This window comes from Rhinatrema bivittatum, chromosome 1, assembly GCF_901001135.1.
Source record: "Rhinatrema bivittatum chromosome 1, aRhiBiv1.1, whole genome shotgun sequence".
NCBI lineage: Eukaryota > Metazoa > Chordata > Amphibia > Gymnophiona > Rhinatrematidae > Rhinatrema > Rhinatrema bivittatum.
This window is the reverse complement of record NC_042615.1, coordinates 310,406,106-310,430,279: the sequence shown is the minus strand read 5'-3', so window position 1 is coordinate 310,430,279 and position 24,174 is coordinate 310,406,106. Positions and strand designations below refer to the sequence as shown.

The 24,174-nt window shown below is 43.2% G+C and overlaps 1 protein-coding gene across 3 annotated transcripts in view; it reads right to left on the bottom strand.

Annotated features, from left to right (window-relative positions):
* Positions 1-24,174, bottom strand: part of TRMT10A (tRNA methyltransferase 10A) — a 102,180-nt gene that overhangs the window by 3,189 nt on the left and 74,817 nt on the right. For all 3 annotated transcript variants that reach the window (XM_029597290.1, XM_029597281.1, XM_029597272.1), the window contains 2 exons: positions 16,509-16,658; positions 7,745-7,850 (listed from right to left, as the gene is read on the bottom strand). In XM_029597290.1, the coding sequence (XP_029453150.1) occupies positions 7,745-7,850; positions 16,509-16,658 (256 nt within the window). The remainder of the gene's footprint in view (positions 1-7,744; positions 7,851-16,508; positions 16,659-24,174) is intronic.

Here is a 24,174-nt window from a genome sequence, read left to right as displayed (position 1 = left end):
CATTTACATACTTCCCAACACTACTTACTTGCTTGGAAACGCATAATCTGTAATAAAGAGAGTGAATTAAGCTACCAAAGAAACTAGCAGTCTAGGGAGGATCCTGGTCTAGCCTAACTGTATTCAAGAAAATGAAATCAAGTAAGAAGTAATTTCACCTTCCTCTTGATCCAGTCAGACCAATAGAGACAAACGGGATCTACCCAAGCTACTCCCTTATAAGGCAAGATGCTGTCCAAGCCCCTTGCAGAACCACTGAGGCAAAGGAAGACTCCTATCTAACTCCTGACATCCAGTGGTAATGGTTAGTGAAAGTATGCAAAGAAGGCCAATTTGCTTTTGTACAGATTTCCAAAGGAGAGTCCATTCTCTCTCATCCCCCCCCCCCCCCCCAATTTAAAGCTTTTATTGAACAAGCATTCCATACAACAGTGTGAAAACATGGAACCAAATTGCCAACAATCCTTGTGATACATAGTCACAACAGCATTTACAAAAATAAATATGGCTTTTGTCATTTATTACCCTCCCCCCCTTCTGCCCCCCCCCCCCCGCTCCCCCTACCCCCCCTAATTCACTTCACTACTAGAGGTAACAGCTATACATCATATCCTAGATACCAAAAAGTCTGTTTTATGAATGGGAAATGGTTGTATGGTGTTTTCCCCTCCAACGTTCATAATCAGTCCATATCTTCGCAAAAGATCCCATGGTTTGTTTTTATAGGCAGTTATTCTACTAAGACAAAATATTGTATCCATTCCCTGCTTGACATCAGCAAAAGATGGGAAGAAGGAGTCACGCCATCTTCTGGCTATCTCACATCTGATGGCCGTACAAGCAAACTGAACCAATTTACTATTATATTTATTTTCCCGGAAGTAATCCACATTTAGCAGAGCGTGAGCAGGTTGGAGGGTAACCGGTAGTAAGAGTATGTCCTGCAGCCATTGGGCCACCGCTTCCCACAGCGTTGCAATGATGGGGCACTGCCACCAAAGGTGCCAGTAAGTCCCTTTCTGTCCACACCCTTTCCAACATTTCTCTGTCCACTTGACGTTGATTTTATGCAAACGAGAGGGATGCATATACCACCTGTACAGTGTTTTGTAACTGTTCTCAATCAACCTGGCTGATATTAACCCTCTGCCTGTATTCCGGAAAGATTCCAACCACAGGTCTTCTGAAAGCTCAACCCCCAGATCAGATTCTCAAGCTTTCATATACCTTAGTTTACCAGAGGGAGCTTTATTCGATGTGGCATAGATTTTCAAGAGAACGCCAGTAAGCTGGTCTGCATGGCGACAGATTATCTCAAAGTAGGAAACACCTTGAGAGAGCTGACCCATTACATTATGTTGCTTTGCAAAATTCAGAATTTGTAAGTATGCATATCTGGCCAAGTCAGTCAATTGGTAGCGGGTCTGCAGGTTGTCAAATTCCTGGAATACTTGCACAGACCATAAGTGTTCCAATCTCTCAATTCCCTTGGCTTTCCAAACCTGAAATTCCAGATTTTCTAAGCCATATTTAAAGTTAGTGTTGTGGTATATTGATGTACTAAAATGGTACTCCCTGGGACCTACTAGCGCTTTCCTCCATCTATGCCATGTAGTCAAAGTCAGAAACATAGCTGGCGGTAAGATTTGTGGTATAACCCCTGCCCCTTTTGGGAGCCATATCAAGGATCTGAGGAGGAGATATTGTAAAAACATCTGTTCAAGAGCCACCCATGCTTTCTGTTGCCCACACCTATGCCAGTCTACTAGTGGTCGAATATTAGCCGCTAAAGGTCGCAAAGCATGACAAGAAAAGATGGAACACTTGTTCCATCTTCAACTCTTACCTTCCCCATCGACGTCTACTCAGTCGTCTCTGGCCGGAGCTTCAAAAAGAATAATACTTAAAAAACGTCGTCTGGAAGGTTCAGGGGACCATTTATCACCGACCCCATCCACAGCATCGACAAAATTAGCATCGGAACATAGGTCAAAACATCGGACATTGATGATGAAGAGTCTTGCAGAACTGATGACAGTTGGCGCAATGTCTCCATGTGTTCTTTTAGTTGGGCCACTGCGTCCTGGACTTTGGTCCCAAAAAGGTTGTCACCTACACATGGCAAATCCACCAGCTTCTCTTGTACCTCAGGCCTGAGGTCAGAGGCTTTTAGCCAGGCCCAGCAACGTGCACTGATTCCTGAGGCTGCCACCCTTGAAGCTGTTTCGAAGTTATCGTAGGCAGCCCGGACTTCATGCTTTTCAGCTTCAAGTCCTTTATGCATAATGGCCTGAGCTGCATCCTGGTACTGTTGAGGCAGGGAGTTAGAAAGTTCCTGCATCTGCTTCCATAGGTTCCTTTGGTATTGCGTCATATAAAGATGATAGGACGCTATCCTTGAGTTGAGCATAGCTCCTTGGAATACCTTCCTCCCGAAAGAGTCTAGGAACCAGGTGGAGTGGAGGAATGAGGTCTACTCTTTTGGACTTCTTTTGAGCTGACTCAACTACTACTGATTGATGTAGTAACTGTGACTTTTGATAACCAGGCACATGTTGAACCAGATATGTAGAGTCCACTCATTTATTAATAGGTGGAACGGAACATGGATGTTCCCAAAGCCTATGTTGTAACTCCAAAAGTACTTCGTGGACAGGAATGGCCAGGACTTCTTTTGGAGGGTCAACAAATTGTAAGACTTCTAAAGTATGCTGTCGTGTATCCTCCTCAGAAACTAAATTGAAGGGGATTGTGTCTGCCATGTCTTTTATAAAATTGGTGAAGGACAAGTCTTCTGGTGGAGACTTATTCCTGCCTTCAGGAGGAGACGGGTCAGATATGAAGCTTTCCGATGAAGAATCAGTGTTTTTCTCCTCCCATGAGTCGTATGCCACTTGTCCGGAAGGAGAAGTAGGAGTAGACCTCGGTGGAAATGATGGAATCAGTGGTCTAAAGAGTCCTGAAGGCCCTGGTTGAGGATCATCGACAGGTCCCTGTCCAGGAACATCCCCTAGTCCTCCAGGTTTGGCAGGGATAGGCTGTGGTAGAATGGCACTGACGAGGGCTTCAAATCTATTCATCAGCATCTGGAATAGTGCGAATTCTGGTTGTCCTGGAGCCCCAGGCAATGGCATCTACCAATGCAAACTTTATCTTGCTGATTCTGACAACATAGGCACCTGGATCAGTCTTGAGACTGGGGATTCCACTTGGAAGGCCCGGATCTTGCAGAGTACGCATATGGTTTCAGGACCAATGGTGCCTCTATAAATCCAAGAACCTGCTAGTAGGAGCATACTTTCAGATTCCTGGTGGAACTGTACTTCTGGAATTGACCATACAACTTCTGAATCTCGTGGCCCATTAGAAAACAGTGTCCTATCTCTGCAACAAGATAATATCCCAAATAATCCAGTGTCAGATGACTATAACATTCTTGGGAAAATTGACAATACACCCTCACTCTTAAAACAATGTAGCACTTGCTGAGTGGTTGATAAGGTCTCCTGACAACTTCCCTCTTATCAAGCCATCATCCAGAATGGGTGAACCAAAAGAAAAAATACCCTGCATGTGCAATGCAGAAGCCACCCCATTTACTTTTGAAAAGTTCTTGGGGCAGTTGCTAGACCAAAGGGCAGCACTTCCTCTGCCCTTCAAAGCAGAGAAAGTGTTGACAATCCATCCAGATAGGAATGGGAAAAGAATAAGTCCCCAGCAAATCCAGGGGTGCCAAAAAGTCTTCTTTCTGCACCATTATAATCCCATCATCTGTAAGAAAGGCCTGAGAACTACCCGGAATCTTCTGCTGTTGGGCAGTCAGGATTAAACCCGCAGCGCTGGATGTTCAAGGCCATGGAATCCTGGAGTGGAGACACAGGGATTCCTACCATAAAAGGGTGTAATCTCTAAGTACTCTATGAACATCCCCATCTGAATCTTCAGAAGTTCAAAATATGACTAGTCTGAGAGGAATTAACCCTGTCTAGACCAGTGTTCCAGGAGTCCTCGAACCCCTCATACTCTGGGAAAATGCCAGGTACTCATGACTTGGATGGGTCACAGTAGAAAATAAATAAGCTACTAGACTAAATGGACCTTTGGCTTGACCCAGTATGGCTCATCTTCTCAAAATCCTTTTCAAGAATGAAGGTCCCCTTAAGGGAAGCTTTGTTAAATTGAATTTAAATATGAAAACTGATGGCCAATTGGCCAATAACAATCACCTCTCAACTGCAATAGCCAGGGCCAAGGGAGAAACAGCCAGCCATAAACTAGGAAATACTCCCCTGGGACTGCTACGCTGCACATACAGCCACACAATGGCACCTATGATGGAAGCCATATACCTAGCTACAGCATAAAACATCTGCAAAGCATATTCAAGATGGCGGTTTGAATGGTTGTGCTGGTCACTGCTCCTGCTGAGAAATTTCAATTTACCTGGTATCTTGGGAGACCGGACTGTTTCTTACCAAAAAAAAAAAATGCCGCACAAATGCAAAGGGAAGGTTCGGGTTTACCCAGCGGAGCCCGTTAATATTCCCGAGCAGAGGTTAATCTCCCAGTACACCGTGCCGATACAGGCAATGCTGGGACTTAGCCCCATTGACGGAGCGAGTAGAGGAGACTCACTGTCGTTGGGGGATGTCACACTGTCCCCGCCGGACCCCAGACCATCTCCATCAGCTTTTTCACCGAGTGCTTCTGTGGATGTAGAGGCGGGGGATGGTATAGCCGTCGCCGGACACCTTGGGTCAGCTGGGATCGTCGGAGCCAACCCGGAAGTGTTTGCTACTTCGGGAGCTTTGGTGCTCTTGGACTCCGGGAGTAAAAGAGTGGCTGGTGGTGTCGGTTCACTCGCGGGAGAGGAGAGAGCAGTGAGGAGAGCCTGAAATATCCAATCTGCAGTCTGAGGATTTAACTAAACCAGAGGTGGTTACAATGGACTCCCTTTGGGAGATTATGGTAGGTATGTTGAAAATGCTGCGGGAACAAACGCTCCGGGTGGGCAGTTTGGAAAAGAAAATGAACTCTGTAATTCAAGAGAATTATTTAGTTCTGCAACAGCAGACACAAGTTACGGAATTAAATTGGTCATAAAAAATTTACAGGAGTTCACTGGAGGACTTGCCCGTGAATATTCCAACACATTGCATAGACTCGAAGCAGTTGAAAATTATTTGAGACATTTGAATATAAGAATTCTGAATTTTCCCAAGATTCTGGGTGAATTACCCCTGATTACGTTAAGAAATTTTAAAGAGGTTTTAAAATTCCCAGAAGAAAAAATACCTCCAGTTAAGAAGATAAGCTTTCTGGTTCAGAGAGCAGCAAATATGCAAAAGATGGGAGATATAAAACCAGATTTCCTTAATTTGACCCAATATCTCGAAAACTCAGAATTGGAAGTAGTAGATAGAGCTGTATTATTTGTATCATGTTATTCGTAACAAGATTTTGCCTTCATAATGAAGGCATACTTTAAAAATTTGAATGCTCTATTTCATGGTCAAACTATTCGATTGTATCCGGATCTAGCAAGACTCACACAGTTGAGACAAAAAGAGTTTTTATTATTAAAATCTGAAGTAATTGCAATTGGGGCGAAATTCCAGCTTCGCTACCCATGTCGCTGTATTGTAAAGATGTCAAATAACACTTTTGTTTTCTTTGTCCCGCCACACCTAAATAGTTTCTAGCTAGTAGAAGGCAGAATACTGCCATAGGTTAATAACTGGGGGGAATAATAACTGTATCTGTTTCGCCTATCTTTGTTTCTGAATATACATATTGGTAATCTTCTCTAATGATAGAAAGTACTCTCCAAATTCTCTTTTTGAGGTTAAAGAGTAATGTTAAGGGGGCATGATTTGAAATGCTTTCCCTTTGTTTATCGATTTTGATTATATTACTTTAAAATAACAAAGTGTTGTTGCTACTTTAATCATGCTTAATACAAAGTGTATTCTTTGTTTAATTATTGTAAAGATTGATAAATAAATAATAATAAAAAAAAAAACATCTGCAATGCTCCCTGAAGATGTTGTGCATACGAACAAGTAGACCTCGGTACAAAATGCCATCAGATGTAACCAGAAATGCCGCACTGGCAGCCACAGCTCCTGCTGCAGAAAGTAGTCTGTCAATATGCACCTCAAGGAAAGCTGCAAGGCAGCTCTGGAGGGATGAACACCCATATCCATTCCTTAGCAACATAAGCCTCTTCTGCACATGGACCACCAAGGGTACAGACTAGATAAAGAGCATAAAAAGTGCACTACTAGACTAAGGAAGAAGATTTAGAAGGGCTCCAACCATAATAGCCACTCAGAAGATTGAAGCCACCTTGTTCCTTTTTCTTTTTTGTTGAATTCCATGTCAGGAATAATGAGCAGAAAAAAATAAAATCTCTCCCAGGGAAAGGATGCATAAGGGAGAACCATTCTCACACATCCGGAGGGAATTCTTTTTCATGCCAATAGAAACTTATAAAGGCCCAAGAAAAAACTCGGAGTGGACTTTGGAATGAAATCTGTCTCATGTAAAAAAAAGCCCATTGAGCAAGCCACATGAAATTTCTTTGGACACTGAACTCATGCCAAGCAAAAGTCAGCAAAGAGGAAGGGGTAGAAAAAATATTCCTCAAAATAAACCATCTGGTGCTGAATTACCATAATCTGCTCTGCAGGACAGAGAGAGAGAGAGAGAGAGAAAGTGACTCCTTACAATCCCCTGCAATCCCAAGATGGCTGCTATCCTGGCGTAGTACTCTTCTTCCTGACAGGAGCCAAGGATTTGATTGACTCACTGTTCCCCTTCTTTTTTAATCCATACGCACATGTACTATGAGGCTGAGAGAGAGAGACTTCAACTCTCTTACTCCCAACCCTGTCAATATGGATGTGGACCTGCAGTTAAAAACACAGAGGGGCATTTGTTGCGGTGAAAATTGATCCCGCCGGTATAGGAGCAGGAAAGGATCCGCAGGACCACAACTGCACCCATAGCTTTCTCGCTGAGTTAAGAGACAGTTGCCTGCAGCTACGAAATTGCTGCTGGGACCTTCAGGGAGTCAAGAGATAAGGAAACCTTCTTTAATAAATGTATTCCCCAACCCAGGACCCCCATGAGAATTTTCAGCCAAAAACTTAGGTACCCAAGTTCAGCAGGAAATAGGTATTCTAGCTTAGGCGATTAATTTAGGCACTCAAAACAGCAAAAATATCCAGGAAAAGTTACAAGTGTAACTTTTCCCAGATACTCAGTGGTACATATGTACACAACTGTGCTGATGAAAATAGCCACTGCTATTACTAGCAACAGTAACATGGAATAGACTTAGTTTTTGGGTACTTGCCAGGTTCTTATGGCCTGGATTGGCCACTGTTGGAAACAGATGCTGGGCTTGATGGACCCTTGGTCTGACCCAGTATGGCATCTTCTTATGTTCTTATATACAATGAAAAAGTTATAACACACAAGATTTATCGGCATAACTTCAGCAGGAGAGAACTCAATATATGTCTTCACTGGCTAAGGTTTAGCCCCACCCACCCCTGGAATACCTCTACTGAAACCCCTTTTTGTCCAGATAAAAGTTGTGTGCACAAAATTTCAAAATTTGACTTGTGTATGTGCCTTGAAAAGTTATGCACATTAATATCAACCTCAACTTTTATTTGAAAACTAGCCTCCTAATGACCAAGAACAAAACTCTCTTCTGTGTGTTTTTATGACTTACCATGATTAACTGCCAATACTTTTCGGCTATTCATCTTCACAAAGTTTCCAAGAGGGAGCTGTGCATGACTGATTCCAAGTTCTTCTGCTCGCTGGTAAGTGAGCCCCTGCAGCAAAATAAAAAAAAAGATTAAAAAAAAAAAAAGACATTGGTGAGGGAGCGGAGCAAGATGGCCACTCAGCAGTGAAAAGCTGCGTTTGTGTTCCGGAGGATAAATTCTGAAAGTTTTACCTGCGAATAAATTTTCCTCAACTATGGGACGAAAGAGGTGAGCCTTATCCTGCAGCCCCTCCAGCAACTGGCATCGCTGGTCCGATGGGCGCACACATGGTCTGCAAAGACGTCAACACTGGTTTGCAGCCGTTGGAGAGAGGGGGAGGGAAAGATGAGCTACCCTCTCTCCCAGGCTCACTATCACCCTTGAGCCCTGTGGAAGGAACCCCCCCTGGCAACCCGGCAGTTAGCTGGGACTCCTCGGCTCCTGCAACGAAGCCGTTGGACCAAAGTGCCTTGCGGCAGAATTCAGCAGAACAGGACCCAGGAGAAAAAGAAATCTTAGGCTCGGAACGGGCATCGGAGCCGGCCAGGGAGTTGGAAAATGCGCTGTTGGAGCTCAGAGGGGCTGTTGGAGGAACTCCTGGGAGAACTGAGTTAATACCGGTAAGACCTGCCACATTTACGCTTGAGACTATTTGGGAGACATTGGTAGAAATGAAAACTTCTATACTGGCTCAAATGAAACCTCTAAGTGAAACAGTGAAAGAAATGGAAGAAAAAGTAAAGACTGTCACAAATTCGAACTCTGAGCTGGAACAACAGATAATAAAGAACAGAGATCAGATAAGGAATATACAATTGGTTCAGACCGCTTCCATAAAGGAAAAAAAGAATATACTGTTGAAATTGGAACATATGGAGAAAGTGACTAGAAATGAAAACCTGAGACTCATTAACTTTCCACAAATACCAATGATACCTCCTCGAGATACCTTTAAAAGGTATCTTAGGGAAGCAATAGGCATAGAAGATGCAGAGATGCCACCAATATCAAAGCTGTTCTTTCTTCTTAAATTTAAGAGATCTCTTGAACAAGATGAAGGGATGTCGTCTCTGGTTCCAGTCAATGAACAACCTTTAGATATATCTGCTCTTTTGGAAACTTCAGACACTGAAGGTGCAATGCCTGCAACTTTGACCATTACCTTAGCATTAGAGTCAGATAGAGAATGGTTATGTCTTAGGAAAAGAAATGTGGTGTTTTTGGGATGCAATGTTAGGGTTTTCCCTGACGTTGCAAGGGAAACACAGAAGAGGAGAAAGGCCTTTCTCCTCACGAGTCCACAATTAGGGGGGGGGTGCTTTTTTCCTAAAATATCTCTGTAAGTGCCTAATAAAGCACGGAGGTAATTCCTATGTTTTTTTTGACCCCCCCCCTCAGTTGTCTCAATTCTTAGCAGGGAAAGTAACTCTCAGCCCCATCGAGCCTAGAGATAATGTATAGTTCCTGATGTATATATCTCTGACCTGCTGAACAGCCTTTCTTTATTTCCTTGATTTGTGTTGTTTAACAATTACCTTAGGTTGTGTATATATGACCCCCCACAACTGAGGACTTGATTCAGAACAGATGTATTATTAAGCTTGAGAAATTGTGTTTCCTAAATATGAATATATTTCTGTTTCTGTATTTTCCATCAAGAATTTTGTCTTGTTTTTGAAATATATGTAAAAGTGCATAAAGAAATAATAATAATAAAAAAGGACATTACAGAACTAAAGATAGGATCCTACGTCTTCTGAACAGTATACACCACCACATGATTCAACCACTAACAAATACACACATTGCCTATTCAGCATAGGGACAAAAACAATGTGCAAGAAAAAAAAACTCATCTAAGTTTAAGAGGCTTTCAAAAAATGAATGAAATTCAAACCTAATATGATATACTGAGGAACAATATTATGCTAACAAGACACGTTTCTCATTCTTAGTGTATGCAGAAAGTGAAGATGACGCATACATACTGCATGCATGTTATTTTCTGAAAACTTTAAAAAACATTTAAAAAGCCATAAAAATCAGGGTTTATCTAAAAATATGCTCCTGATATGATTATATCCCAGTTTTATCAGAATTTTAAATTTAATCTCAGAAAGTTCCATCAAACTGTGACCCAAAGGGAACCAGAAAATCACAAGCAGGATATACAATATTTTGAACCATTCCTAACTATAATCAAAAACGTGCAGAAAAAGAAACCAAACAAAGCAAGTGATATAGACGGGAAAAAAAAAATACTTGGATGCACTGAAAGCACATTTGCTTACCGTAAACAGTATTTTCTGTAGATAGTAGGATGAATTAGCCATTACATGTGGGCGATATCTGGTGGCACCAAACAGAATTGTCTCTCTAAGCTGCAGAGCTTTGAGCTCTCGAGCATGTGCAGGAGTTCCTGTGTGGGCATTGCCTTGTGAACCTTCTCAGTCAGTAAAAGAGCTAAATTTAACAATGTAGTCAACTCTCCAGGCTAATTCATCCTCTACAGAAAACGCTGTTTATGGTAACAAAATATGTTTTTCTGTTGATAAACAGGCTGAATTAGCCAATACATGTGGCGAATCCCAAGCTGAAGCAGAGGGTTGCAGCAGAGCATTCACTTAGTATGCAACTAGGACTCCACTATGGAGAGTGGACTACAAACGAGAACAGATTTCACAAAGCTGCTTGTCCAAATCTGTCAGTCCTTGAAATGCTATCAAGACAATAATATGATGTGAATGTGTGGACTGATGACATCTTCATAGTTTTGCAGATATCTTCAATAGGTACTTTTCTGAGTTGAGCAATAGAAGAAGCTATGCTCGAACTTGATGAGCTTTGACTGAATCTAAGTTGAATTCCTGCTGGATCATAGCCTATAAAAAGCAGCTGAAAACTCATTTATTTGAACTGGCATTCTTATGTTCTATTATTCTTAGTAATTTTATCTTAGCAGTGATGGCAGAATTATACCCATATTATATTTTGTTTTTATTTTATTAATGTGATTTGTTTACTGTTTACATTTTATATTTACTGAAAGTTGTAACTAAATATGTATGTTTTATTGTAAGCCGCTCAGAATTTTAGATGTGACAAATTTTTTAAAATAAAAATAAAATAAATACACTTTTCTACCAAGTTGGATAAAGTTTGCTTGGTAACTGCTATTCCAAATTAGTTAGGGTCATGAGACAAAAAGCTGACTGGCTCAATGATCTGGCTAAATACATCATTTGTAATATGCCAACATCCTTTTGCATTCCAAAGTATGGAGGGCTTTATATGCACACAGCCTTAGGAAGAAGGTAGAAGTACAACAGACTAATTAATATGGAAAGCTGAGACCATCTTTGGTAGAAACTTTGGTGTGTACAAATAACCACCCTGTTGTGATAGAACTGCAGATATGGAACGTAGTGGACAAGAGCCTGGAGTTCGCTAACCCTTCTCGCCAAGGTGACTACAATCAGGAAAAGGACTTTCCAAGTCAGGAATTTTTAAAGGAGCTGACTCCAATGGTTCAAAAGGAGGCTTCATTAATTAAGATGACCACAGCGAGATCCCTCTGAACAGGTGGTTTCCATATAGGGGGTTTGAAATGCCAAAGACCTTTCATAAAATGTGACATAAGCAGAAGCATGATGATAGGCTTCTTGTCCAATTAAGTGTGGTAAGCTACGATAGCACTAAAATGTACTCTCATAGAGGAAAGAAGCCTGAATTAGACTGATGAAGCAAGTATTACAAAAGTTGCAGAAGCTCACATAAGAAAGGATCAGAATCATGGTGATGGCACCAGATAGAAAATCTTTTCCATTTTAAGGCATAGTTTTTCCTGGTTGAAGGGTTTTTGGTTTTTTGTTTGTTTTTTTTTTATAGAGGAAATGAATATGTCTATTGCAGATGATAGGTGAAGGTTGGCAATCAATGAGCATTCAGCAGCCATGCGGTTAGGTTGAAGACTAAGATTGGGATGATAAAGCATCATATGTATTGAGTCAGAAGGGTATGTTTGGATCTCAATGGTATCAGAAGTCAGCTGGAAAGCTTGACGAAATATGGATACTACATTTGCTTGGGCCAAGCTGGTGCTACAAGGATCAGGTTGGCTCAACTTTGGAGAATCTTCTGTATTGTTCTGGCAAATAAGTGGTATCGGTGGAAAAGCATACATGAGGCTTTGGCCCCAATCAAGAAGGAAAGCATCTTGTGCTAGCCTAAGATTGCTTCATTCTTCCAAACAAAATTGATTTTGTGTTTTGCTGTAACATACAGATCTATTGTCGGGAGACACCAGAAATCGAACAGTTCGTTCACTGAAGAGACCACTCGTGAAGACAAAACACTTTGTTGAGATATCCACTAGAATGTTGGAAAAACCCGGAAAGTTGCTGCAGTGTGGCTTAGGGGTGTTGTGCCCAGTTCCAGATCTTTATCATTTCCCAGCAGAGAAACTATGACACTGTTCCTCCTTGCTTGTTGACATAAAACATGGTAACTTGATTGTCTGTTTGAATCAGGATGCTCTTTTTGCAGCGAGGATGTGTGAATGCAGTGAGAGCATGCAGATCACTCTTAGTTCTAAAAGACTGATTTGGAAGTTAGATTCCAGTGGAAACCAGAGTCTTTGGGTACATAATTGTCCTACACGGGCACCCCAATCTTTGGCCGAGGCATCTGATGTAAGGATGAGTTGAGAAGGACTCAGTCAGTGGAGCACCACTCTGGAGTGTAAGTGAACACAGCCATCATTGCAACTTCCTTATTTGTGATGTGAATCATATTACTGAAGACAGTGTCTGAGTGAGTTGAGCCCACTGAAATCATAGATTCCACTGGAGGTAATGTATGTGAAGATGAGTTAGTGGTACTAAATGGATGACCACTGTCATATGACCGAGCAATACTGGGAGCCTTCTGACGGTGGACCTTGGATGAGCAAGCTGCACTTGAATGAGCATGATCATGGTCGACCTCTGATCACTGGGAAGAATGCTTTCTGAAGAAAGGAGTCTATATGGACTCTTATGAACTGACAGTTCTATGTAAGTTGTAGGTTGAATTTCTTGAAATTGATGAGAAAACCTAAGCCCTGGAGAAGATGTATGGCTATATCCAGAACATGGAGGATGGCGTCTCTTGAATTTTCTGTGGTGAATCAGTCATCCAGGTATGGGAAAACCTGAATGTTTTCGTGAAGGAGGTGTGCTGCTACTACTGCAAGGCATTTGATAAAAATTCTGGGGCCAGAGGAGAGACCAAAGGGAAGGGACTTTAAATTGGTAGTGAGACAAATCCACTTGGAACTTCATATAATGCCAATGGGCCTGATGAATTGGATTATGAGTATAGATATCTGAGATCCAGGGGGAAAATCCATTCACCATGTTGAATAAATGGTAGAACTGTACTGAGAGAGTTCATTTTGAATTTCTCCTGGAGAATATATTTGTTGAGGAGCCGCAGGTCCAGGATCAATTACAATACACTCAACATCATGGGGGATAAGAAAATATCTGGGGTAGATATTATGATGCAGGGATGATCTATATTGCTTGGTGTACCTCCAAATGAATCAAAGAGATGTGAAGGATCTGCTCGGGGTGGCAAATAGTGGGGAACATGTTAGGGTTGGGAGAAATTAGACTACTACTCATGTTGCACAATTCTGAGAACCCAAGAGTTCTTGGTTATTTAACACCACTGGGGGAGGAAATATAATTCGTCCAGCTACCAGAAGGGTAGGATAGGGATTAGATGATGGTATGAAAAACTGAGCCCTGGCTTAGTTTGAGTTTTTTTTGGCTGACAGTTTTCCCTTTGTCAAGGTCTAGCCTGAAGTTGTTGACTGTGTACTGGAAAAGGATGCAGCCGGTACTGTTCAAAAGGTCCATACTGCCATCGGTGAAAGTATGGACACTTGTAAGGATAGTAAGGGTGATGTGACAAGGTAGGTTGTTCTGGAGCCAAGAAGAGAGATTGGGACCACACATTTTAGTCCTTTATCTGGTGAGGCTGTTTCTCGGAGTTTATCTCAAGAAAGTTGATCCCCAAGCATGGGAGGTCAGCCAAGTTTTTTGTGGATGTCCTCTCTAATGGAACTGACTCATTGCCACGCCATGTAAAGTGTTCCAACAGATGCTGCAGATGCATGCGAAGCAGAGTCAAAAGGACTAGTAGACAGAATATAGTAGGTGTTTCACCACTTCTCAACAATTCAAATTGACTGAAGGAAGTTATTTTGTCAGAAAGTAGGTAAGTACAGTTTCAAGACAGTCATGAATTTATTGCACCATATAGAAATGATGAATAGCAATGTGTGCAAAGAATGCTCTTTTGCCAAAATTGTCCAGTTTATGATATTTCCTCAGTAATGAGCTGGAATAAATTTGTTTTCTCTTTATTTTCTTCATAGCTGATTTTACTACAGTGGATTGATGTGGGAGATCTACCCTGCCAAATCCTGTAGAGTACTGGACTCTAAAGTGGCAGCAGCACAGGGTATTCAAGTCCATAAGGACAAAGACCACAAACCAAACTCCTTGGGTTCCTAAAAATTCTAGACACATTGGCAGGACCTGACACCTTACCAGTTCATGACATACTTAAGGCACTATTAAAACTATGAGACATGCTTGCCTCCCTTCCTCTAAAAATCTGGATCTCAAGTTTTTCCAGATTTACATTAACTTGTTCAAGTCTACAAAATCATGTAAGGACTATCATATTCCCCCCTCAGTCGTCTCTTCTCCAAACTGAACAGCCCTAACTTTTTTAGCCTTTCCTCACAGGGCAGCCGTTCCATGCCCCTTATCATTTTGGTTGGACTTCTCTGCACTTTCTCCAGTGCAGCTATATCCTTTTTGAAATGTGATGACCAGAGCTACAAACAGTATTCAAGGTGCGGTCTCACCATGGAGAGATACAGAGGCATTATAAAATCCATTTTATTTTCCATTCCCTTCTTAATAATTCCTAACATTGTTTGCTTTTTTGATTGCCACAGCACACTGGGCCAACAATTTCAATGTATTATCCATTATGACGCCTAGATCTCTTTCTTGGGAGGTAACTCCTAAGATAGAACCTAACATTGTATAACTATAGCAAGGGTTATTTTTCCCTATATACATCACTTTACACTTGTCCATGTTAAATTTCATCTGCCATTTTGAAGTCCAATCTTCCAGTCTCACAAGGTCCTCCTGCAATTCATCACAATCCGCTTGAGATTTAACTACTCTGCATAATTTTGTGTCATCTGCAAATTTGATCACATCGCTTGCTGAACCCCTTTCCAGATCCTTTATAAATATATTAAAAGCACCAGTCCAAGTACAGATCCCTGAGGCACTCCACTATTTTTGCACTGTAAAAATTGACCATTTAACCCTACTCTGTTTCCTGTCTTTTAATCAATTTGCAATCCACAAAATGACATCACCTCCTACCCATGACTTTTTAGTTTTCTTAGAAGCCTCATGCGGGACTTTGTCGAATGCCTTCTGAAATCCAATACACCACATCTACCGGTTCACCTTGGTCCACTTTTATTCACCCCTTCAAAAAAAAAACGTAGGAGATTTGAGAGGCAAGACTTCCCTTGGGTAAATCCATGCTGGCTGTGTCCCATTAAACCATGTATATGTAAATGTTTTGTGATTTTACTCTTTATAACAGTTTCCACGATTTTTCCCAGCACTGAAGTCAAGCTCACCAGTCTTTAGTTTCCTGGATCACCCCTGGATCCCTTTTTAAATATAGGGGTTACATTGGCCATCTTCCAATCTTCAGGTACATCGAATGATTTTAATGATAGGTCACAAATTTTTACTAATAGGTCTGAAATTTCATTTTTTAGTTCTTTCAGAACCTTGGGGTGTATACCATCCAGTCCAGGTGATTTACTACTCTTCAGTTTGTCACTCAGGACTACCACAGGTACTAGGTTCACCATGATTTGGTTCAGTTGATCTGAATTATCACCCCATGAAAACCTTCTCCAGAACGGGTATCTTTCCAATATCCTCTTCAGTAAACACGGAAGCAAAGAAACACGAACAGGACCATGAGAACAGGGCAAAGGATGCACAACACAGGCTAACAGGAAACTTAACACAAAGCAAGGTATATTTAAAACAAGACAAGGGAGAAACAGACAAAGAGGCCTAAGCAGGCCACAAAGCAAAGCAGAGCGAGGCTAATAGGCCTGAAGACCACAGGGCTGGGCAAGAAGGCCAAGGAGGCCACAGAACAAGGAGAACATGGGGCCACACAGAAGGAAAGCAAGGCAAGGCGGGCCAATGCAAAGAGCCAAGGTGACTTAATGAAGCAGCACACAGTTGGGGGAGAGGCAGGGCTAAATAGGGCTGATCCTGTGGCATCATGGGAGCATCAAGTAGGTGGTTAGCACAGGAGAGTCTCCATGAGGACCTCTGCTGGTGGGGAGGCTGCCTAGCAGGCAGGATTGTGACACCAAGTTCACATCTGTGCTTCAACTCAGACAAAAAAATGACTTGAGGTGGCGCATGAGGTAACTCCTGCACATGCTCAACAGAGCTCAAAGCTCTACAGTTTGGAGAGACAAGCTTGTTCAGTGCTGCAGGATGATGTCACTTACATGTAATGGCTAATTAAGCCTGCTTATCAATGGAAAAAATGTGTATTAAATTAAAACCTGCAAATGCATGAACTGCACATAAAATTATTGCAGACCTTGTGGTGGTTGTGGTCAACCAGGCCTCCTATCACATATGCTTTGCTTTCATCCAGTTCTTCCAGCACATGGGGGGAATCAGAAGTCAGGTACACCAGGTCTTCGCTCTTTATCAACTCACTGTAGTGCTCTGAGTGGACAAAGATATCCTTACAACAAAAACAAAAAAAAACATGTAAAGGTTTCTATAAAAACTATAGTCTTAGTTGTTTGGGATACCTTAAAATGCCAAAAAGAAAAAATGATGTTGTAATGCAAGAGCCTCTGAGACTACATATATCATCTTCTTCATGTGTTTCCATTTCTACAAAATGAAATTCTTCAGCACTTTGAAGGCCTTTTTATAGATTTTCAACAAAGCACAGTTAGTAAAAAAAAATATATATTCCCACCTCTCAGTCAACCAAAGCATTCCTTTTGGTAACTTTTTAAAAAGTGCTCAAAAAGTACTCAAAAAGCAGGTCAACGTCACAAAACTCCTGTGCTCACTTAATAGAAAAAGCAAGACAAGTACTCAAGGGAAGCATTCAAAAGAAACTTTATGATAAAAGCAACCCTGATTTTGCATAGAACAAATGAATATTTCGTAAAAAGAGAAGGCTCTAAATAACTGATATACAAGAGCAGATAAGCTTCACCATTGGTATGTCAGTCCGTTATATTTTACAGAAGCTCTAGCCGATAGCCTCTATGAGAAACATTACTGGTGCACTAGAACAGCAAGTTTTGCTTTTCCTAGATAGCAGGATGAATTATCATGACATGTGGGTGATGTCATCCAACGGCACCAAACAGAACTCTCAAACAGGCCGATACAGTACAGCGGGTTAACAGTGCGCTCCGGTGGAGCGCACTGTTAACTCGCGTTTGGGACTTCCAACTTAATATCATGGCGATATTAAGTCTGAGGTCCCAAAAATTAAAAATCATTAAAAAAAAAAAAAATTAAAAATCGCCCAGTGGTTTGAAAACCGCTCAATTTTGCCGGCATCTGGTTTCCGAACCTGTGGCTGTCAGCGGGTTTGAGAACAGACGCCAGCAAAATTGAGCATCGGCTGTCAAACTTGCTGACAGCCACCGCTCCTGTCAAAAAAGAAGCGCTAGGGACGCGCTAGTGTCCCTAGCGCCTCTTTTTACCGCGAGTCCTAATTTGAATAATTTTTTTTTCTGAATCGTGCGCACAGGAGAGTGGCCACCCTCCCGTGATTTTTACTGTATCAGCCTGAAAGCTAGCAGAGCTTTTGTTCCACTGAGCATTGTGTGGGAATTTTCTGCTCTGGCATTGCTTTGTGAACAACATCAGTCAGTCAATTTGTGAGCTAATCTAGCTACGTAGGAAACTCTTCAGGGAAGCAGGTGTTTAGTATTGCCAATTCATCCTACTATCTACAGAAAACACCATTTACGGTAAGGAAAGTTACTTTTTCCCCACATCGATAAGCAGAGTTGAATTAGCCATGACATGTGGGGAGTCCCGAGCTGAGGGTTTCAGCGGCCTATTAACTGAAAAAGAAATCCAGTCCCCACTGTGGAGGATGGACTGCTGGGGTGAACAGGATACATAAAACTGCTTGTCTGAATTTACTGGCAATCTTTGATAAATTGCACAGACAGTAATGGGACATAAAGGTGTATACTGATGACCAAGTTGCAGCTTTGCAGCTGTTTTCAAGAGGTACAGCTTGTAGATGGGCCACTGATGCAGCCATGATTCTCACTTAATGAGTTTTGATAATCTGGGAATCTGTTAAGAGTATAGCAATTTGCAATACAATTTGCTAGCCAACTGGATAATGTTTCATTTGGCCATATGTCTGGTTGGTTAGGATCATAAGAGACAAAGAACTAGGAAGCTTGCCGATGTGACTGAGTTCTTCTTTTGTAATAAACCAAGGCTAGCTTACAACCTAAGGTGTGGAGGGCTTTCATCTCCCTCAAACAATATAGGGAGCATGATGGCTTGATTAATATGGAAACCGAATACTAATTTTGGTAGGAACTTTGAACAGGTGCAGAGCACTACCCTATTGTGGAAGAAGTGTATGTAGGGTAAGTAATGAATTAGAGCTTGAAGTTCATGAACCCTTCTAGCTGATATTACTGCTACCAATAACAATACTTTCCATATAAGGAACTTGAGAGAAGCCAATTCCAATGGTTCAAATGGCAGGTTCATGAGTTTCACTAGGACCACGTTTATATCCCATAAAACAGGTGGCTTTGTGACTGGAGGTTTAGAATGCCATAAACCTTTCTAGCGGATGAGTAGAGAGGTTTACTCTTGATTTGAGTATTATAGGTAGCTATAGCACCAAGATGTGCACTCACCAATGACGTGCTGAGTCCCAAAGCAGATAGAGAAAGCAAGAGGTTAAGTTTTTGGTTTCCATGAGAAAACATCCAAGAAATTTTGCTAACACTATGTGGAAAATCTTTCCATTTAAAAACTATAGGCTTTCCTAGTTGATGGTTTTCTTGCAGATACTATTATGTCCTCAACCTCTTTGGGTACAGACAAGCCTGTGATTACTGAGGGATGGTAAGTTTAGACTAAATAGGCATCCTCCTCCTTGGGTTAATAAGGCCTAATCTGATCCGAGATGGATCGGAGGACTGTTGAATAGTTTTACTAGATATACAAACCAAAATTGTCTAGGACACAGTAGAGTTATGAAGATTAGACAGGATCTTTGAGCACCTTTTGCACATTACTGGATATTATTAGGATCAGTGAAAAAGCACATTCAAGATCTGCATTTCAGTAAAGTAGTAAAGCATCCTGAGCCGTTCTGAGTTTGCTGGAAAGAATGGAACAAAACTTTTATAGTTTATCTTGTTCTAATGCAAATAGGTCTATTGTTGGAAGTCCCCATAGACTGAAACAAGCAGCTTGTTGGCTTTTTGATTGCTGCAGAAAACCATTCGTGTGATTTCAAGATCCTGTTGAGGTGATCTGCTAGCGTATTGGAGGATACCTGGAGGGTAGGCAGCATGGCATGATGCTGGATGGCCCATTCCCATCTCTATCGCTTCTAGACAAAAAAAATCCAAGAACATGGGCAACCTGGTTGTTTATCTGAATGAGGGCAGTTTTTACCCTGAATATTCAAATAAAGATTGTTAGAGTGTTTCTGATCATCCACAATTCCAGGAAATTGATTTGACACGGGCTTTCCTGGAATCTCTAAGCCCCTTCATTCTGAAAAGGAATGGTATGGGCTCCCTAACCTTTAACACTGGGAGGTGCTATGAATGTATTGGCTCACCCCCTCCCAAGATCCGCACCACACAACACAACACAAACAGAGGTAGCAACTAGATGTATAAGGCTGCAGCTTTATTGCAAACATTCAAACCAGTTCCGGTACTCAAGCCACATGGTTACCCAAAATACCAGCCGTGTCAACTTGGCCTTGCTGAATGCCTTCTGCCAAGCAGGGCGACCATCATGCCTGCCCCGCCCCCCCGTAACAGGTGTTCTCCGAGGAGAGCAGGATATTAGTCCTCACACATGGGTGACATCATTGGATGAAGTCCGGCACGGAACTTTGATCTCAAATTTTAGAGCTTTCAAACATGCCCTATTGAGCATGTGCAGCTGCAGTTTTCACCCTAGCCCCTAGGCAAAGTCCCTCAGCCATGCTAAAACTAATAAATGGAAAAAAACAACCCCCAGGGAAGGTGGGTGGGTTTTGTGAGGACTAATATCAACTTCAACAAAAAGCATACTTTGCCTCACAGGACTATTACAGCCAGGGTTTGGATCAGCGAACCCAGACAGCAAGATAGCAAGAAAAGGCCTACAGAATCAACCAAGAGGAGAAATCTTGGATGAAAACTGCACAGTTTCCTTTGGTGTTACAAGGCATACGAAGAAACTCCACTGGGGCCAGAAAGCCCTCCAGAAAGAAATTGTGGGCCACTAACATCTGAAGGACAGAATGCCTTTGCAGAAATGCACCAACTGATTGGCCAACAGGCATAATGAGCAGAAAAAAACCCAAGCAAACACTTGGGAGAGAGAAGCGACAATGACGGCTAAGTCTGTGGCTGACTTTACTTGCCAATGTACTAGACAGATCTGACCACCCAGGACAGACGTCAAGAGTGTGAGAGGATGCAAAGCAAGGGACTGCTAACCCAAAAACTTCAAGTAGGGAGTTAAGCTAGTACTGAAGCTCGCCCACACTCACCTGCAAGGGTAGGCCCTATCCATCCAGTCCACAGGATAGCTCAAGTGAGCAGGAAGGCACTTTGGTCAACCCAGTGAAGTATGAAAAGCTAAAGGCAGTAGTGGCCAGAACTTGGTGAAAGGTCAGGAAAAAAAAGTGGTACACCAATCCCTGCAGGTATACATTAAGATATACCTCGAACGCCCTAGCTTTTCTCTCCTCCTTCCCCCTCCCCTCCTAAACATTCTGACCGGAAGTTGGAAAGAGCAAAAAACACAATGAGGCAGACCCCCAGGGTTGCCGGGATAAGAAAAAGCCATAGGCTCTTTTTAACAACCAACAACGCACTACTGATTGCACTAGGAGTTTACTCCCCCCCCCTTCCCCCAGTGCAGACATCTCAGCATGATAAGAAAAGCTGAAACTGAGAGCCAACATCCTGGGGATGACATCCTCCAGGGGTCAGAAAGCAGGGATGCTGCGAGTGTAATCCCCTGTAGAAACAGGATTCCTTTACCAACCTGGCAATCCGAAGGGTATCAGGGCAGGGTAGGTCTGATCTCAGGATAGACCGCCCAACAATCTGGTTTAGGAATCAATACCTAAGACCAGGATTACACATACCTTCCCCATAGAATCATTCATTCCACGAGATGGACAACGGTTGCCTGAACCAGGACTTCCCTGCTTAAGGACAGGTTTATCCCTAAAAGGTGGAAGTATAACTCACAAGCCACCGCAACAAAAGTGTATCACCTCTGTTGCATGCTCCCTCATACCCCAACTCACGCAGCCATAGATATGGTGAGAGGTTGAAAGGCACACCTGCCAACTGATATATAACTAGACCAGAACCCTCCCCACTGAGGTATGGTCCCACATGCAAGAAAGACTGGCAAGAGCGGTCATATGCAAACAGTTTCTCCACAGGTAAGAAAAGTGTGATTTCCACGTGGGAAAACCCATAATTTTTGCCAGGGAGTGGCCAGAAGGGGATATCCCCAGTATGACAGAGAGACTAAATCCGGAGTGACTCCCTCGTGAAACATACCTGCTGTGCCACAAGATGACCTAGGGACAAGCACTAATGCCTGTCTTGCTCTTGGATTCCATGGGGAACAAAGCGCAACCTCTCGTCAGAGGTGATGAAATCCTTTCTTCAGGAAACGAGGTCCAACCTTTGTAGGGGCGGACAACCTGGTAGCCCAGGGGGAACCCAGTCATATATCCCCTATCTAGAGGGACAGGAAAGTAATGAGAATCTTGGCCTCCTGATCCTGAAAACCCTTCCTACTCTCCCGGGGAGAGAGGGTTACAGTTGCTGATTGCTGAGTTTCATAAGCGACCAAATTGGCAAGAGGCAGCCACCTAGTCAAGTGATAAGATACCATAGAAATCCATGGACCAGCGAGAATGATCCAATGACCGCTGCTGCTGTCTCCCCAACACCCGCAGGTTTTGGCCTGCAAGGAGCTGCCCTGATTCAAAAGAATCAAGGCTCCAGCCTGGCAACGGACCTGCAAGCGATGGAGCCCCAGAGGCTTCCACCCTAAGTGGATTTAAATGTAAGTTAATAGGGGAGGGGTTGAAAGATACAGCCCTCTTCTGTGGGAGGGAAATATTCCTGACTATACCCTCCTCGTAGCCACACCCCTAGTGGTTCAACCAGGAACACAGGCTTATGTCAGAATTGTGGCAACGGCGCACAACATAGTGTGCTCGCCATGAGGGAAACACCCACACACCTACACCAGAGGTTAATTGGAGTCCTCTGCTTTAAAGCGCGATGACCAGTACTCACGTAGGATACCCATCTTGCATATGATGGTGCACATACACATTCCATCACCGCACCTGTGGGTAGAATCCCAAGGTACAGCAGGTACCTAACACCACCTGTTAAGATTTGGCGGCTGTGCACTACAAAAAAAGCAATCCAAAAGTTTATGATGGTGTCCTCCTTGCTAGTGTCCCATTGCACCCAAAGGTGTGAAACAGATGAGAAAGCTGATACCTTGATATGATTATGGTAGTTCCGCTATCTCTGGCTTGGTACAGCCATGAGAATGCTGCCCATCAGCGCCTAGGGCACCTGAAGGAGCAGACTCCCACCATTCCTGACTTTGCATGAAGCACTCTACTGTTACAACTCTTAAAAGAGTCAGCAGATACAGTGTGTCGATGTTTTCCTCAATGCCACTGGAGTTCTATGGCTGCCGTGTTGGTAGGCAGAATTGCCCCCATAGTACTCACAGTACCTGAACAACTCTAAGAGGCTAATTGCAGTCCTTTAATTGGGGGTGTGAAGGCTCACTTCCCTTTCTACTGGATAATGGAGGAAGGGAAGTCCATGGAGTTCTGTGGTGATACCCTGCAACCTCCGACCGAGTCCACTTCTGGCCATAGTGACTACGGCGCTCCTGGTGCCAATAGCACCCTCGGCTCTCACTAGCGATGGATTGCATCAATGGCATCAATGACGCCGCACCCAAGGCTCCAGCACCGCTTAATTGCATCACAGGTGCCCGGCATGTACAACAGCATGCAGCGCTATTGATGGTGCCCCAGGCAACTGCAGACAGTGACAGCCTAGTTGCACTCATGATGTACCTGGCACCCAAAGGTGCCGATGGCTAGCTGAAAATGTCTGAGGGTCAGTAGCACTGATGGAGACCAATGTCTGAAGATGTCTATGGTTCAGCAGTATAGATGAGCCTGTGGTGCCCGAAGGCGGAGGCCCTGAGGCACCAACGCACCACTGGATGCCCCATGGAACCAACACACCGCCTTGGTGCCCAAAGGAACTGATGATAGCCAGTGTCCTCCATTCTTGCCCTTGGCTCAGCTATGCACCCGAGGATGTCAATGCTTCAGGTTCAACAGCGTCTATGCCTATCCACACCAGCTGAGATGGCGTCCATCTTACTTCATATCTGCATTGCGACCCTAGAGCATTTGGTGCTGATCAGTGGCTCTGGGCACCTAACAGTCATATGCCATCGATGGCACATCTTAATGCCCCCCAGTGCCCTTTCATACACTGGAAAGGAGGTTACCCGGTGCCCTCAATGTTTGATAACCTCGAGGGTATCGGGACATGGTGCATGCTGGATGGTTTAGCATGCCAGGGCATCTCAGGTCGATGGCAAACCTGGCACTCAACAGCACCGTGGCCACCCATCTGTCTGAAGCCCCTATCGGGAGAGGGCTCCCAGGCACTCGATGGTGCCCTAGTGAGATTGTGTGTGACATCATTGAGAGCAACCACGAACAGCATTGTTGGCAAACATACCCAATAGTCTCCATGCACTCGGTCAAGGGGGCCCTGCACCTCAATGGCATCTAGGCCGATCCCGCACCTCAGTGGCTTTGAGGGTGGCCACGCACCTTGATGGCATTGAGGGCAGCTTCAATGGCTTTGAGGATGACCATGGCAGGCCTGGTTCTCAAAACGGTATGGACCGCAACACCAGACAATGCAGTTATCCTGGTA